The sequence below is a fragment of the Hydra vulgaris genome, chromosome 15, assembly GCF_038396675.1.
Source record: "Hydra vulgaris chromosome 15, alternate assembly HydraT2T_AEP".
In the NCBI taxonomy this organism is placed as follows: domain Eukaryota; kingdom Metazoa; phylum Cnidaria; class Hydrozoa; order Anthoathecata; family Hydridae; genus Hydra; species Hydra vulgaris.
The window spans coordinates 23,515,260-23,533,657 of record NC_088934.1 but is presented as its reverse complement, the minus strand read 5'-3'; the positions used below and the strand labels follow the sequence as shown (position 1 = coordinate 23,533,657).

Sequence of the window (18,398 nt, the reverse complement as noted above, 5' to 3'; positions counted from 1 at the left end):
AATGTCAAAAAAGGAAAATTTCATGGAAAAAAGCAACAAATAATTATAACTGTTTTGCATAATTGCAATTATGCTGTTTTCAATATTATAAAGACTATAAAAAAAAAGTTAGCAATTTTGTTAGATGCCAGAAAATAAATATCTTTATTATAATATTATTATATTATAATATAATGATTATTATATATGTATTATAATTATTATTTTATTTTTTAATAAGATTTTTTTTTAATTTCTAGTTTTACTTTTATTTTAATAATAAATCCCTCATTTTTATTTTATTGTCATTATGAGTGTTCTTATTTTTTGTCATAAGGGTTGTTCATATTCTTTTGTCATTAGGGGTGTTCTTATTCTATTGACTTTAGGGGTGTTCATATTTTACAAAAAATTTATTTGAAATATGTATGCAAGCTAAAAATAATGCTTAATCATGATTTCAAAATATAGTTTTAATTTTTTTAAAAGTTATTTTTTACCTTGCAAAACCAAAATTTTAAGAAATTTTAAATTTTTAAAAGATATTTTTCATTCTGCTCTGTACTTCGTACAAATAAATCAAGAAGTTAAAAAACATATTAACTTAAAACAAAGCTTTAGGTTTCTGCATTGTTGTGGGCCTTGTTTTCAGCTTCTAGAGTTTTAATCAGATCACTGTCATCAACAATGTCTAAGCTACTATTAAAGTCCCAAGTACAAGACAGTGATACCTTGTACTTCATTTCCTCAAATCATCTACATTCATAAACAAGGTTTAGCTTCTCAGGAGGTGTTGGCTGCTTAGCTACCACTTAGTATGCTGCTTTAGCATATAAAACTGGTGTTTTTAACTTTACTCTTGACCTTCTACATTTTCCACAGCTTTTTTTCATCATATGTCTGCAACACCACTTCCAGAACAGCTCTCTCTCTCTCCTGCATCATTAAAAATTGCAAAGTTTTTAGCAAATGCTATGAGATCTATTTTCCATGCAGACAAAAGGTAAAAAGCAGTGTATTTGAATGTATCAAAAACCACAACTCATAATCATAATCTCCTACATAATCAAATATGAAAGATGGTGACCAGTAAAGATGTTTAATTTGAGAATTTCTTTCTTCTGTGGAATAAAACCTCAGAAGAGTTTTAAAAGATTTTTTTTCTCTCAAAATCATACTTTATTGTTTGAGGATCCCATATTAGTTTTCTAAGCTTCATAATGTCATAAAGCAAAGACAACAAGGGTCTAAGTACCAAGTTCTCTCACCTTTAGAAGGCTAAAGGTGCAGCTGATTCTGACTCTAGGTGGACTATCTGTTTAATAAAGTGCTGGTCCTGTAAATATAACATTTTAATACATAATATTTTTGTACACTTTCTTACCAAGTAACTATTTTAAAAATAAATTAAATTATGATAATTTTTATTTTTGTTTTGTACCATTTGTTTTTTTTTGTTTTAATGTGAAAGCCATTGATTTTTGTAACAGTAATGATACTTTGTGGTTTTACTATTTGCATACTTAAACATTAGTTGGTTTTATTATATATTATATAGATTTAATATGGTTCAATTTAATTCTTTATTGCTATCACAACAACGTTTGAAAAAATAGGAAGTACATATAAATATAGAAAGTACAAATTTCAAATAAAGGATGTGAATTTAAGAGTTTTTTTTTTAAACCAAAAACATGAATAAAGTTATTTTTAATGATGTCTTCTTTTGTAAATTATTCTATTTTGTTTTTGACTTTTTTTAATCTAATATAAACTTTATCTTTAATACATAATAATAAAAAAGATTTAAAAATAAATGTATATTTTTTTAAAGGAAACATATCAGATTCGTGTAATTTGTTTCGAGGATTTTTTACATTTTAAAAAACAAGCAGACCAAAAGTTTGTGTTTCAGACTAATTCTGGATTCTATGGATTACAAGTTTTCAATGAAAAGGATGCTAGTGATATTGAAAGTTTGTTTAAAAACATCAGTTCCTTTCTTGGTGTGTGTAACTTTTTTTAAATATTTATTTTTTCAATGATTTACATTTTGTTTTATGATTTTTAAACACATTTTTTTTGTTCATAAACTATTTTTCGATATATTTAGAATTGCCAAATTGAATCTGGGTAACTATTAATGAAAATTTTAATTGAGAAACCTCTTCTGTGTTTTGTTGGTGTTATTTCATTTCATTAGTTGATAATAGTTCTGAAAATTCATCATTAGTAACATAAAATCATTAGATGTTAGTTTGAAGTAACTAGTAACAAGTAAATTATAATTAGTAACAATTTAATTATTCCTTAAAATTTGTCTGAATCTGAAATATTTTATTTTTATCTTTATTTAGTATTTATTTATTTTATCTGAAATTTAAATTAATTTATGTTAAAGTTTTATCGATTTAATAAATAAGCAAGGACTACTATACGGAAGGACGCGCAAAGTCGATTTCCTGACTCCGCTAGCGAAGAGGCCATTCAATATTTCTCACTAAACTCTTATTTAACTAAATTTGGCCGAAATAACGTTTTATAAAATCAAATTACTGAAATATTATTAAAATAATTTTGCGTTATTGTTAATAAAAAATTAATAACAAATTAATAACTTATTTAAAAAAGCATAAAAGATCAATATAAAAAAATTCCTCTATGAAAAAACGTAAACATTATATCCTCTAGAGACTTTTTAACAAAGTGAAAACTTTAAAAAAAACAACATGAATTTAATATAATAAACTTCTTAAAAAAAGAAACAACAAAATATTATATATATATATATCATAATGACATTATTCAGCTAGGCGTGCCTTCTTAATTGATGTCTGATAAAGACATGCATTTTTCGTTTGGTCTTTATCCGAATTCTGCATTCCATGCAGGAGAACATTTGCCAAACGCCTGAAAAGGCTTTTTGAAGATAAACCTAAATCATAGTATGTGTCCATTACAGAAAGAATGTTTATAAGTCTTTTTCTACAACATGCTCTGTGTTTTTAGCTGATAGGTACACTCATGTGGGACTGTCAAATATCCCCTTGAAACTTCCTCAATAAAGTCTTTAGCTTCATTTGTTAGTTTAAGTTTATCATCTGGATAAACTAGTTCACCTTCACATTTTTTCTCAAGCCACCCTGCCACATAGGCAGCAGAGTTCTCTTCAGTTTCAGAAAGACTCACATCATAAATGCATGTTTCAATTGAGGTTGCATCTTCAATACTAATTGGACCCTCGCATATGTGACCTTTTCTATTGGGTTGCCCTACTTCCACTGATTCTAAAAATGATGCAGCAAATCGAGCTAAACGCTTTTCAAAAGCAGAGGAAACATCACCAGCTGCCATAAAAGCATTTGCCCCTGTTGATTGTCTATATACAGAAAATTCTCCTTCTATTCTGTCACTTTGTAGCTCACGAAGCAAAACATAATTAAAACCAACTGAATACAAATGCTTGCAGATAGCTATCAACCCTTCAGTGGTTTGCACAAGGGCTTTTTTGGTATCATGGGTAACACACTGAACTCGTTTAGGTCCATGTCCTGATTTCATACATTTAAATATGTCTAAAAACAATTGAAGATTATTTGAATCTTTATCTTGCACACATCGGTTGTGATCTCTCAGCCTAATATCTTGCCCTTTTGCAGAAACATTAACAATGTTCCACCAATCTAAAATATTCTGAATAAAAGAGGAGGTTTCATAAGCTCCTTTTAGTTTTAGGGCAGCTACTACTTTCTCATTAAATACTCTTAAAACATGTTGCACATTCAGTAGTTGAAGTCTCGAAGGATAAACAGCAGCATAGGATAAAGGAACTGATTTTAAAATGTTCTCTTTCTCATATTGATATAGACCTTTCACATCTGAAAATGAAGCTATGGTTTTATTATATAAAGATATCTTTTGACACTTTTCAGAAATCCAGTTATTTCGTAAGCATTTAAGTAGATGAACTGTGTCAAACAAAAGGAACCAAACACGATGATCATCTTATGGATGAATGGCCTGATAGTCAGTAATTCTGTTAAATATTTTGCAGTATTGCTGATTGATTTTATGATTATCAGTTACAGATCCTAAAACTATTCCACCGTGTTTTTCAATTATAATAGCAGCTTCTTTCACAGCAATGAACTGATACAATGATGTTAGTTTATGAACAGGAGTAACAGAAATCATTAAACTAGGTCCGCCATGTAAGCATTTCATCATAACTCATAGCATAGAGGTTGCTTTGGATTCTGGATCATTTTTTGCCATCCCATTTAAAACTCCACATGAATAAGCAACTGTTGGTCTAATCTTTAGCTCGTCAACTAACAAAATAACATTTTTCTGGTAATTATTCTTTACTTTTTCAAATGTTTTTTGTAAAACCTGATCAATGTTAGTGGCAGAAATTATAGACTGCAGCTTTCTTTTACTTGGAAGGACTAAAAAATCACGAAGTTGATGGTAGTTGCAGTTATAAAAAGACTCGATTGCAAAGCAATAATCAGCTATAGAGAAACTTTTGTTACGCAAGAGTCTAAGTTGTCTTGTAATGAAATTCAATTTCTTTTGCTTAATATCATCATCTAATTCAAATTCATTTTCTGAAAGAGTATTTGACACCTTTTCAATAACATCATTAACATGGAGTTTATAATTATGAACTAAATTAGTTGCTTCGAAAAATTGTGAGTAGAAGATTAAGCCATTGTTTGGATTCAATATATTACCTAATGAAACACTAATTACATGTTTAAAAGCAGAAAAAGTTAGTGGTGAACACAAGGTCCACTTATCATAAACAATAATTGTCATAAAACTCTCTTTGAAATCTTTTGACATAAAAATGCATAAGAATTTATCCTCTTGTCGAGATATTACTATATTTTCATACTTTTTGTGTAATTCGGTTTCAGGATAAAAATCAGAAAACGAATTTATTCTATCTTTTTTGATGAAATACTTCAATTGCTGATCCTCAGGCTTAGATTGGCGAAGCACAGGCTTCGGTGTTGGTAAACAAGAAAAAGGAACATTAAAAATACTTGGTGCACATGCTGGTCAAGTATAGCCACCAGGCACCTTTATCATTTCTGTATTTTCAGGCCAATGTTTTTCACATATAAAGAATTTAGATAGCTCCATAATAAAATTTTTACGTGAAGGAAGCACGTTAATCCATCTCTGTTTCTCAACTTCATCTTTAGGTAATTTAAAAACACGACACTTATTAAATTTATTATAATTTCCTTTACAATTTACAACGCCACATTTGTTCACCATAATAAAAGTAAAAGATTTTCAAAAATTATTACTGGAATGTAAAAGAACACTACAACTTTGATAAAAATAATGGCCTTCATTAGCGGAGTCAGGAAATCGACTTTGCACGTCCTCCCGTATAGTAGTCCTTGTAAATAAGCTAAATTCAAATCGTGTAAAATTCTCCATAAGAGCTTTTTTATGTTAAAATGACCTAGTTTTTAAATAAAGAAAAGTATTAATGTAAAGGGAAAAGTTGTTTTAATGAGCAAAGTTTATATTTTTTTATATATATATATTATATATATATTATATATATATATATATATATATATATATATATATATATATATATATATATATATATATATATATATATATATATAGATATATAGATATAGATATATAGATATATATATACTGTGGTTTGCAGTAACTTAACAGATATGCTTAATTTCATTTTGAAAAAGCACTAAAAATTTGGCATAAAATGTGTAACATTTTTATTCAACACTTTTCATTCTTTATGTCATTCCTTTTTTTTTTGATTTTCTAAGTAGGTAGGATTTTACCTTCATACTTTTTTTGTTTGGAAACAATATTGATTTTGATCTCTTCTTATCCTGTCTGTCAATATGAATATTTTTCTTAATGAGCTTAACAGTTCTTTTAGAATAGTCATTGACTATTATTATTCAAGCTTCAAGTGAAAAAACTGAACTTGTTAGAATTTGCAGTAGTGGTGTAATGGTAGAGCGCTCGTTTCATAAGCGAGAGGTTCCTAGTTCGATCCCCACCACATCCCTGGTAGTACCGCGCTCAACTTGTTTCTCTGCACAGCGGCCTTGTTCGTCAAGTTTTGTGTTTCGGAGTTATAGAGTTGAGAAAGGGTTATAACCACAATTAAGTAGCCTCCTCGTCTGTAGTAGCCTTCTGGGCCTTGGGGAGGTGAATTAACGAATGGTGAAGGGGATCATTCTATGTCAGTTACTCTTACTTAGGTCTATTATAAATAAAAGCTCAAGTTTTCTGTGATGATGTAAAATCTTGAAGATTTTAGTCAGTTGATATCCAAAGAGTTAAGGCATTTTAGCACTCATTCTGACTAATGGACCTTTATCCAGGCTATAAAAATCAATCTTTACTATTTTTTGACATTTTTTCCTCCTCACATTTTTTATCAGCTAGGTCTAACACTATAAGATAAGGTTCCAGTAACCATGTTTGCCTTTTAATAGATTTAATCTATTATTCTGCTAAATTAAAGTTGTTCTCCATAATCCTGTTTATTTGCTAAATGTACATACTTTTGGTTTGAAAATGTTTTGAGTAATTGAGGTAATATAAAAGACTGGCCACAAATGCTGCCACTTTAGTGCCTTTAGGTTTCAGTCAATTTGTCAAACTGGGCATCCGTCAAAATCTGGAATTTAGGTAGTAGATGTTTCTAAAATTGACTTTATATATATATATCCTTATTTATTGAAAAATCATTTTGACAAAACTCATACTTGTCTCAGATAGCATTATGATTGTATGATCTGCCAGCTCAATATAGAATTTTCTTGTAGCTTCATCCTTAAAATTGAAATAAATTTAGATGCTGAAAGACTTCATTACCAGACTTCAAAAACACAGGTTCATTTGGTTTTCCAGTGTTAATTTTTGGTTGTACTAAGTATAAGAGCTTGCATATGGTCTATTCAAAACAACTAAGATAGCACTTTTCTCAGAATAAATTGCTGGAATTCCCAGCAGAATTAGAATCAGTTTTGTTTATGCACAACTACAAAAGGAAGTATGGAGGTAAAATCCTACTGACCAAGAAAATAAAAAAAAAAGGCAAAAAAATTCTTTCTTTTTTTTTTTAAATAAAAAAGTCATTAAATTGTTGAATTAAAATGTCATTTTATGCCATTTTATATTCATTTTCATATTTTTATTTATTCATTTCATATTTTTTTTGAATGATTTTTTCAAAATGATTCAAAACATAACAGTAAAACTGCAAACTGCTGAAATCAGAAAAAATCACATAAATTTGCAAATTTTTAGATATATTTATATAAAGTATTTCAACTCAACAAAATTACCATGTATTTTTATTTGTTTCTCATCTCTTAGAAGAAACTCTGGAAGAAAAAAAAAATTATTTTGAGGTTTACAATTGATTTAAAATGCACTGAAAATGGGGTTAAAAAGAGCAAAAGTAACAGCCATAAAAGTATTTGACCCCTAAAATTGATCCAAATTAAACAAAAAAATTTTTTTTGATAATGATATTATTAGGATTAGGACTTCCTCTTCTAACGCGACAAGACGTATTTTTGAGGAGGAGAAAAAATATATAAATTTTTAATATTATGGTATTAAAAGCTGACTTTGAGGCTTTAGAAAAAACAGTATCAGTTCTAGAAAAAAGAGTATCAGCTTTAGGAAAGCAATCAAGGTTAAAGACAACCAGTTAACTGAAAAAAAACCAAGAGATAGAAGAACTAATAAAAAAGTTAAAAGATAAAAGTTGTAATGATGAAAAAAATAATGAGGAGCTTTGGGCTGATGTTGTAAAAGGTAAACAGAAGAGAAAATCAATAAATCAACTTAACTTGATTAATGCAGTAGCCAAAGAATCAAAAGAATGTAATTATTTTTGGTTTAACAGCTTCTAAAAATAAAAATAAAGATAATGCATTTGATGAGGATAAAAACAATGTGATAAATATTTTAATAAAATTGATACAAATGTTAATATAGAACCATGGCCTACTATATAACATGGCCGGATTTGTTGCCTTGAACGCAAAAAATTAGTGGGCCGATTTTAGGTTTTTAGCTTTTGAATCAAAACCTGAAGGTAATTCTATAAAGACAATAATATTTAAATAATTTGCTCTTAGCTATAATTATTACTATTACCAAAATTCTTAACCTTCAAACACTAAAACAGTTAGCTAATAATAAATCATGATTGCATTAAGCCGAATGAACTATCTATTTTAGCCATCAATTTTAATCTACAAAATCTTAGTCTTAAAATTATTGGTTCAAACAACTAAAATTAACAAAAATGTTAGTAAAACTAGCATAATTTTTAAATGTACACATTTACTGAAAGCATTTACATATATTACAAAAAGATTAATCAAGTCAAGTTTCTTTTGTTTCTCAAAAAAACAATATACATATACTATGTTGTTATGGGTTTATTCATTTGTCTTTTTTGGTTTGTCGAACTTTAAAGGCAGCAACTTCATTTTTTCTAATGTTTCCATTTTTAATTTGTTGCTCATTGTTAAAATATATGTTGGTAATAATTGTGTTTACCAAATGCCTTCCCCATTCCTCATGTTCTATACACATAAAATCACTATCACTTGGTTGATATTTTTCTAGCGCTAGCAAGGATGCATTTTTTATATCATGGGAATACTTTAATAACATTTTCTTTACAGTGTCCAGAATTATAAACCCATTACAAACATAGTTAGCTAATTCTTTGGAAGGTTTTGTTAAACCACCACGTGAAAGAATTTCCAGATATTCTGTTGAGACTTTATTGAAACTTAATGATTTCAGACAGTTAGAACAGTTATATTTATCCCCAATCTTTTTCGTGATGTAACCAGATATATTGATTGCAACTTTGTAAGAGTCATGACAAAGCTCATTCTCTTGAATTTCATTGCTATATTTTTCCAATTTTATTAAAAGTTCATTTTTGTCAATTTTTGTATCAAGTTTAAGATTGCTCGTCCAACAATTAATATTGGCTTTAATTAAGGATTTCATGCATAATATCTTTTCAGAGCTTTGAACTTCACGTAAACTGACTAAAAATCTTCCACCGCTCATTTGTCGATATTTACTGAAATGTCTTTCTAATGGATCAGTTTGAAACCTGCTAGTTAAAGCATATTTATATCCTTCTGAAAATAAATCTTCAATCAGACTTGCAGTACCCTTCAGTGTTGTAATTAATGCATTAGTTGTTTGAGCAGATAAAGTATACTTATTACATCTTTGAAACTGCAAGTTTTTCCATTCATTAATCCATGTTGCAAAAACTCGAAAAAATTGTGACTTTTTGTCACCTGGAATAGCTGCATTACCAATCCTATTGTTTGTATTAAACATTTCCTTTGAATTAGAAATAGTCCACCAAATATTAATAAGCCTTAGAAATCCAGCAGCTGCAGTTTCGTTTGGAAAATAGCTGATGATTGCAGCAGAGGTGGTTTCATCAAAAATATTTAAAGCTAAAGGAACACTTTGTTTGTTGTTTCCTGGATGTAAAGTTTGGGCAGACAATTTGAAAGCTTTTTTTAAGTTAGCAGGTAACAATTCATCTTTCTCATAAACATTATGCAATAAACTCCAAGAAATTTCTCCAGCTTCAACATGAATAATATCATCAAACTCAATAAAATCAAAAGGTGGAAATACAAATCGTTTTGAATTTAATAAATTATTTCTAATGTTTTTCAGTAAATGAACACTGTCATATAAATTGTAAACCCGGTGTCCCATAAAAGTAAAATATATTTCATTATCTTGTTCACCAAACTTTAAACGTAGAATTTTAAATGCTGAAACATTTGTTGCATGATTGTCAGTTATTATAGCTCGTACATTAAAAGATGCTTTATATAAAGTATCTAACGTTTCTTCTATATGTGAACTAATCATAGAACCAGAAATTTGAAATTCTGGACAGGCCTTAATTACAAAGGGGATAGATTCTTTCAAGCTAACCACCATGAACACAACTATACCAGAATAGAAATTACCATCATCATCAGCACCAATTAAACTTCCTCCATGATATTGGACACCTTTTTGTAAATACATCTCATCAATTAAAACAACACAGTCAGCACTAATACTACCATTTTCCAAAAGTAATAATAATCCTGATAATGGATCAATGCCACCCTTTGAAAGTGATTTTAAATAAGACAACGAAGGAAGTGGAAACTCTTCTAATAGCAAAGTATAAGCCTGTTTTGATGTATATCTGTGCATTAGAGAAAATCTAATGATTTCATTTGTGTAGATTGGACGTCCTTGTGGTTTATAAAGAGATAATTTATATAAATCTGATAATACACTTTTTGATACGTTCTTTGCAACTTCATGCATATAAGAAACAAAATTAACAAGCATACTGGCACTGGTCAATTTACAAACACTGCCTTCTCTAAACCATTTAGGCAATGGAACTGGGATACCTTTCATATGTAGCTTTACATGTAAGTCTTTATCAATAGTAATACTCTCAATGTTAGGAGTAACATCCCCGTCGTTGAAATAAATTCGAAGAAATAACACACGGTTATCAACTAGTTTAAATGAAAATCCTGCTGGACAAAAACTTTCACTAAGATCTACAATGCTTTTAATTGTATCATGTTTTCTAAAATCGTATGTTTCATCGAGAAAAGGATGAGAATATATACGAACTGCAGGGGGCTTACGTAAAGCTGAGGTTGATTGAATTAAAGATGGCTTTGATAGGATGTTTTGGTTGGTAATAATTGTTGGTATAGGATTTTCGCAATAATTCAATGTTATACGTTTACCTCTTTTCAAATATTTATCTTCAAAATGATCGATACATATAACTGAGTTTTCTGTGGGGCTCCAATCAGCTCGGTTGACAAACTTAATCCAACAATTTCGAAGATCTAACTGATTGCTATCAGGAAAACTAAACACAGTTTTGTATGTTACGTGGTTGCTATTACTGGAACATTCTTCAATCTTTCGCTTATAATTACTTCTACAACCAACAACACAACACTTTTTTGGCATTGCAAAATAAAGTATTACTTGAATTAAAAAAAGTTTAATTTAAGATTGTTAAATCGGTTCATTGTAAACTTCAAACTCGTGTTTTTTCGGCCCACTAATTTTTTGCGTTCAAGGCAACAAATCCGGCTGTGTTATATAGTAGGCCATGATAGAACACATTATCAAGTTAAAAACAAGGAACGAAAAGCAAGCATTTTTTATCGTTGTTTGAAAAGATAAACATGAAAGAAATAAAGTTTTAAAGTCTTCAAAAGTATAAGATGATGACTCGTTTTCAAAAGTATTTATAAATCTTGTCTTACAAAACCAGAAAGAAAGCAAAACACTTAAAAAAAGACTGTCACCAAATGAACAGTGAAAGAAAACAAAGAAATGAAAATAATTATTATTTCAGCATCAGATATGATAGAGTAGTGAAAATCACTGTATAGCAATTACCAAAAAAATCGATTATCATAAATCAACCAACAGGAACAAAAAAAATTATCAATTAAATATTAAAAAAATAAATTACTAGTCAAAATCAATTAAGTCAATAAACATGTTACCTGAAAATACAAAAAAACAATTATTAATAACGATGTAACAGAAAATTTTTTATCATGTTGGTAATTACAAATGCTACATCATTAAATTGTAAACAAAATGGATTTAGAATCAAATGAGTTTAGAAACAGAATCAAACAAAAGAATAATTGATTTGAATCATTTTGATACTTTGGGTGCACTTAGTCACAGTCATCAGATCCTAAAGTTGTTGTATTGTTGTAGAAATAATTAAAAAAAAAACGGAAACAGTAAAAAAAATCTAACGCTGTACAAATACGGCAATTAAAATGGCTTTTCTGATATGCTAAATAGCTTTGACTGGCATCTTGAATTCAAAAATTTAGATGCTGTTTCATACAACAAATTTGTTGATATTAACAATAAAGGACTTTTGTATTTCATTCCAACAATTACAAAGGGAACTGTTAAAACTAAAATGCCCTGGATTAACTCTAACTTAAAAAAGTTAATTAGAAAGATAAGAACCCTCTGGAGAAAATGTGTACCCAATTGTTTTTTAAACAAAGGAAATGTATTAGAATACAAATCAGTTAGAAATAAAGTAAAAAAAGAAATTAAATACCAAATTAAAAATGTGAAACAACCATTGCCTTAAACATTAAAAAAAAACCCAAAAGCAATTTATGCATATAAAAACAAAAATTCAAAAGTTAAAGAAGGAATTAATGCATTAAATGTAAATGGCAAACTTGAAACAAATTATTTATCAATAGCAAATTCTTTTACAGGGTTATTCAAAATTATAATCACTTGCATTCAAAATTATAATTACTTGTATTCAAAATTATAATCGCATCTATTCAAAATTATAATCAGATCTATTCAAAATTATAATCACTTGTATTCAAAATTATAGTCACATATATTCAAAATTATTGACAATTTTTTATTAAAAACTTAATAAAATTTTAAATAAAAAAATTATATTATTTATTTAATTAAATGAATTGTTTACCGTTTTGAGCCTTTTCAACCCGTCTTCTCATATTTTCATAAAATCCATGGCATTGTAATGAATAATCATTATCAGATGATGCCACCAAATCTAAGCATTGTTCAATTGTTAATGTTGGATTTACTCTGCGTATTGCACAATATCTTGATTTAAACATTGAAAAAAATTCCTCAATTGGATTCAATTCAGGAGAATAAGGCACAATAAGTTTAAATGGAATATTAAGAGAACTTAATACTCTTTGAACTTCATGAGTTTAATGAATTCTGGCACTATCCATAATTAAAATGCTATTCGGGTGTGATGCGAAATATGGAGCCAACACTGAAATAAAATTAATAAATTCAGTTCCATTATAAGAGCCTGTTCTATATTTATAACCAATGATCCCATTATAATCAATAGCACATATTAAACTTTTATTAACCGATTTATTTGCTGGAACAGCAACAAAGGCTTTTATCTTAGAGGTGAATAACCATATCTTCTTTTCGTATGCTGATTAAAACCAGTTTCTTTAAGAAACACGAGATTTTTATTCCCGATTCTTGATATCTCGGCTGCATAGATAATTCTTGCGTTGATTTTTTCTATATCATTTCTTTCAATTGGAATCAAAGAGAGTCTTCTTCGACTCATTCCTATCTTTTTAATTTTTCTTGATATAGATGGTTGTGATATTATAACACCATTTACATCATGTATGAGAGTTTTTAACTCATTTTGTGTTATTGAATTATCAATTAAAATGGAATTGTATAATAGTTGTTCAATTGGATCAAAAACTCTTCTTTTATTAAGACAAGTTGCTTTAAGTTTTTCACCAGATAATACAAACGCAACTCCATCTTCATATTTTTTAATTATTTTTCCAACCGCCCTGGTGCAGAGATTTACGGTATTTGAAATCTGTTTGATAGTATATTTTTTGCTTTCTTGCATATTTATAACCATATTATAAATTTCTTTCGTTACTTGCTTTCTTGCTTTTCTTACCATCACGGAAGTAATAAAATTTTCATGAATTTTAAGGCGATTATAATATTAATACATGTGATTATAATTTTGAATACAAGTGATTATAATTTTGAATAGATGTGATTATAATTTTGAATAGATGTGATTATAATTTTGAATACAAGTGATTATAATTTTGAATACAAGTGATTATAATTTTGAATAACCCTGTAATAACTATTTAAGCTCTGTTTTCACCAAGCAAATTAATAACAAAATACCATTCTTTAAAAATAGGACAAACATTATATGTGATGATCCTACATTTTCACCGGACAAAGTTTCTATAATCCTGAAGTCACTAAATCCAAATAAATGTACAGGAGTAGATATAGTTCACTCATTTTCTTTAAAGTGTTGCGCAGAACCATTTTCACTTCGTTTATCACTTACTTTTAATAAATCGTATGTCACTGGAATAATACCATTGATGTGGTTAAATGCTAATTTAACACCATTATTTAAAAGTGGAGATAAATTGGATCTATCAAGTTATTGACCAGTATCACTTACTTCAGTTATAAGTAAAGTAATGGAATGTATATTAAAAGCTACATTTATGTTGCATTTAGAAAATAACAATCTTTTGACTAAGGAACAGCATGGATTTTCTAAAAAGAAAAACTGTTGTACAAACCTTATAGAATCTATGGATCTAATAACTCAGGCAATGGAAGATAATTTACCAGTAGATATCATTTTCCTAAATATGAAAAAAGCTTTTGATTTCGTGCCTCACAACAGATTGTGTCTTAAACTAAAAAGTTATGGATTTAACTATAAAGCAATTAGATGGTGCAAAAATTTTGTATGTAACAGAGTGTAATGTGTTGTCTGCAACAGTGAATTTTCAAATTGGTCTCCAGTTACAAGTGGAGTACTGCAAGGGTCTGTCTTGGGTCTGTTTATGTTTACTGTTTATATAGACAACTTACCAAATGAGTTATCAACTAAGTGTAAAATGTATGCTGATGATATAAAACTAATAATTATAGTTAGATCATATACTGATACAGAAAAGATTCAAACAGATCTAAACAAATTAATGACATGGTCAAAGTTATGGCTATTAAAATTTAATGTTAGCAAATGTAAGTTCATGCATATAGGTAGCAAAAATACTAAGTATATATACAACACGTATGATTCAGTGTTAAATAGAGTTGAACTACCAGAAACCAAAATTGAAAAAGATTTAGGAATTATGATTTCAAACAACTTAAAATGGTCTAGTCAAGTTAGTTATGTGCCTGGTAAAGCTAATAAAATGTTAGGAATAACAAAATATTTGTTTAAAAACTTAGACATAAATGCATCTAAACCACAGTGTTATAAAATGGGTTCTAACCTTGACTTTCTGACCCGAGAAAACCCTTTTGTGGAATGATAGCCCACACTATGGGGATCACTTGGATATAAGTATTAAAATCAGATTACAACGTCCTGGCAAGTTATTGACAGGGTCGTACCGAACGACAAAGACGTGGGGGCGTTGAAAATGAAAAAAACAAATTTTACTGACAAGATTTAAGCCAAATTTTAGTTTTAACCGACATAAACTATAATTTTCGAGTTTTCCGTCAACAACCGACAGAATATAGTACAAAATATAGGTTATTCCAATAAATATGAACTAGGGAAACAAAAAGACATATTCTGAGAGTTTATCGTGTATCTAAAATGAAAATTATGCTTTAAAATAAATATTTAGGTTCCTCATCAGCTAGAAAACTATTTCCTCCAAACCCATCAATTAGTATAAAAGAACTTGTTCAAGTTCAGGCAAACACAGGGCTTTCAAACAATGGCATCAAGAGACTAGCTGCTACAATTAATCAGTCAACTTCACAACATATTGTTGAGAAAAACTATGCTGTAAAATTTGATGCAGTTAGTAAGCAGCTTTCTCACCATTTCACGATTTCATTGATTAAAGATCATACTGGATGTGGAAGGACTGTCATTCATTGCAAGGACTTCAAAGAGCTTAAAAATGAACTCATTTCTATGAGAAGCACATCAAACAATCATATTGTGAAAGTTGGAATTGACGGTGGGGGAGGATTCCTGAAAGTAAGCCTTGGAATTATTGAATTAAATCGTGAACCTAACACTCCCCCAGCAAAACTCAATTGCACAAACAAGTTTTTCAAGGACACTGGAGTTAAGCGGCAACTTATTATTGCTGTCTCTGAGGACCTGCAAGAAAACTACTCAAATGTGTCTCAAATTTTCGAATTGATCAATATGAGAGACCAAGATTTTGTTTTGTCCTGTGACCTAAAACTGGCAAATATAATTTGTGGTCTCCAAGCACACTTAAGTGCACACCCCTGCACCTGGTGTGAGTCAAGTGCAAAGGACCTTTTAAATCAAGGAAAATTAAGAACTTTCCAATCTCTTGATCAGAATGTCTCACTTTTCAATGCAGCAGGATCAAACATCAAAAGAGCTCGTGATTACATAAATGTTGTTCATTCTCCTGTATTTGATCTTGCTGGTGGCACATTAGTTTTGGACTTCATACCGCCAATGGAGTTGCATCTCCTTATTGGTGTTTTCAATCATCTCTTTGCTGCCCTACTAAAAGTTTTCCCTTAAGGAACTCTTTGGACTGATTCACTGCACATTAAACAACAGCCTTATCATGGAGGGCATTTTGCAGGAAATGAGTGCAGGAAGCTGCTAAAAAATATTGATCTTCTTCAATCTATTGTCGAGAAACACTCATGCTATGCTGCAATACCATTAGTTGATGTATTTCGAAAATTCAATGCAGTAGTGTCTGCCTGTTTTGGATGCGTTCTTGATCCAAGTTATGTACAAAAAATTGAAGCTTTCAGAGTGGCTTATGTGGCACTGCAAAATGTTTCTGTGACACCCAAGGTTCATGCTGTATTTTTTCATGTGAAAGATTTCATTGACAAACACGGCCAAGCTCTCGGACTTTACTCAGAACAAGCAACAGAGGCAATGCATCACAACTTTCAAGTCAGAAAGTCAAGGTTAGAACCCATTTTATTACACTGTGAAACAGTTGTACACCTCTCTTGTAAGTCCATATTATGACTACACAAATTCAGTGTGGTATCCCTATTTAGAACAAGACAAAAAAAAATTGAATCGATTCAACATAAAGCAACACAAACAAAATGTCCTCAAGGGACAAACTATGTAACTAGACTAACCTACTTTAAATTAATGACTCTTGAAAAAAGGTGCGAACATAATGACCTAATCCAACCTTGCAAAATAATTTTAAAAAAAGATAGTTTAACATTGGAATACACACCTGATTTAATAGCTTCAAATACAAGAGGTCACAGTATGAGGTTTCATAGACAATTAACTAAAAATCCAAAGAGATACTATTTCTTAACAAACCATGTTATTAACAACTGGAATAACTTAGATCAAAACATTGTATATTCTAAAACACTTAAAGAGTTTAAATCAAAGTTGGACTTCAACACAAATCAGCTGTTAAAGCCTAGATTACCTAGGCTCTGTACATTGTCATTGTACATGTACACAGTTATTATTAAATAAATATAGGGGTCTGTGCAGCAGATGAGACTCCATGTTACTTAATATCTTTTTATGACCTAAACCTGTCTAATATACATATATATCATATATACACTAAACTGTCTAATATACATTTATGTCATATATACATAAAACTCTCTAATATTCATAAATGTCATATATACGTAAAACTGTCTAATATACATAAATGTCATATATACGTAAAACTGTCTAATATACATATGTCATATATACATAAAATTATCTAATATACATATATAGAATAGTAGCTTATTATAGAATACATATATAGAATAATAGAGCTTTTGTCTCACAAAAGTAAGTTTTATACTCTATTTATTTTACAAAATAAATGTGCTTTTATAAGATATTTCTGATGGTTTTATAAGATATTTATAAATATGTTTGCAAATAATATTGAATAACTGGAAGTATTTTTTTAATTTTATCTTAGGAATACAAAAGGAAACAATGTCCTCAGTTATGCCACCAATGAACAATCAAAATACATTTATGATTAATTCTTCTAACAAAAGCAGTTTCATTGATCAAGAAAAAAAAAAATTATCTGAACCATTAAATTTGTTTGATAGTATACCATCTGACAACGGTAAAGAAATTATCTTTTTTTTTCTTTCTATTTTTTACTTTTTTTTAATTTAAATATTTACTTTTTTAATTTGTCTATTGAATTTTATAATTTTAATTTGTTTCATAACTAAGCTAGATATTTACAAAATAATCATTGTTCTGTGCGAAAAAAATCTCATACTCAATTCATTTTTTGATATTTCTGGTGCTCATATTAACAATAATATTTACAAAATAATCATTGTTCTGTGCGAAAAAAATCTCATACTCAATTCATTTTTTGATATTTCTGGTGCTCATATTAACAATAATATTTACAAAATAATCATTGTTCTGTGCGAAAAAAATCTCATACTCAATTCATTTTTTGATATTTCTGGTGCTCATATTAACAATAATATTTACAAAATAATCATTGTTCTGTGCGAAAAAAATCTCATACTCAATTCATTTTTTGATATTTCTGGTGCTCATATTAACAATAATAATATTTACACAATAATCATTGTTCTGTGCAAAAAAAATCTCATACTCAATTCATTTTTTGATATTTCTGGTGCTCATATTAACAATAATAATATTTACACAATAATCATTGTTCTGTGCAAAAAAAATCTCATACTCAATTCATTTTTTGATATTTCTGGTGCTCATATTA

The 18,398-nt window shown here is 28.9% G+C and overlaps 1 protein-coding gene across 2 annotated transcripts in view; it reads left to right on the top strand.

Moving 5' to 3' along the window:
* LOC136072075 (ranBP-type and C3HC4-type zinc finger-containing protein 1-like) overlaps positions 1–18,398 on the top strand; it is a 73,253-nt gene that overhangs the window by 1,566 nt on the left and 53,289 nt on the right. For both annotated transcript variants that reach the window (XM_065820253.1, XM_065820252.1), the window contains exons 2-3: positions 1,814–1,985; positions 17,604–17,759. In XM_065820253.1, the coding sequence (XP_065676325.1) occupies positions 1,814–1,985; positions 17,604–17,759 (328 nt within the window). The remainder of the gene's footprint in view (positions 1–1,813; positions 1,986–17,603; positions 17,760–18,398) is intronic.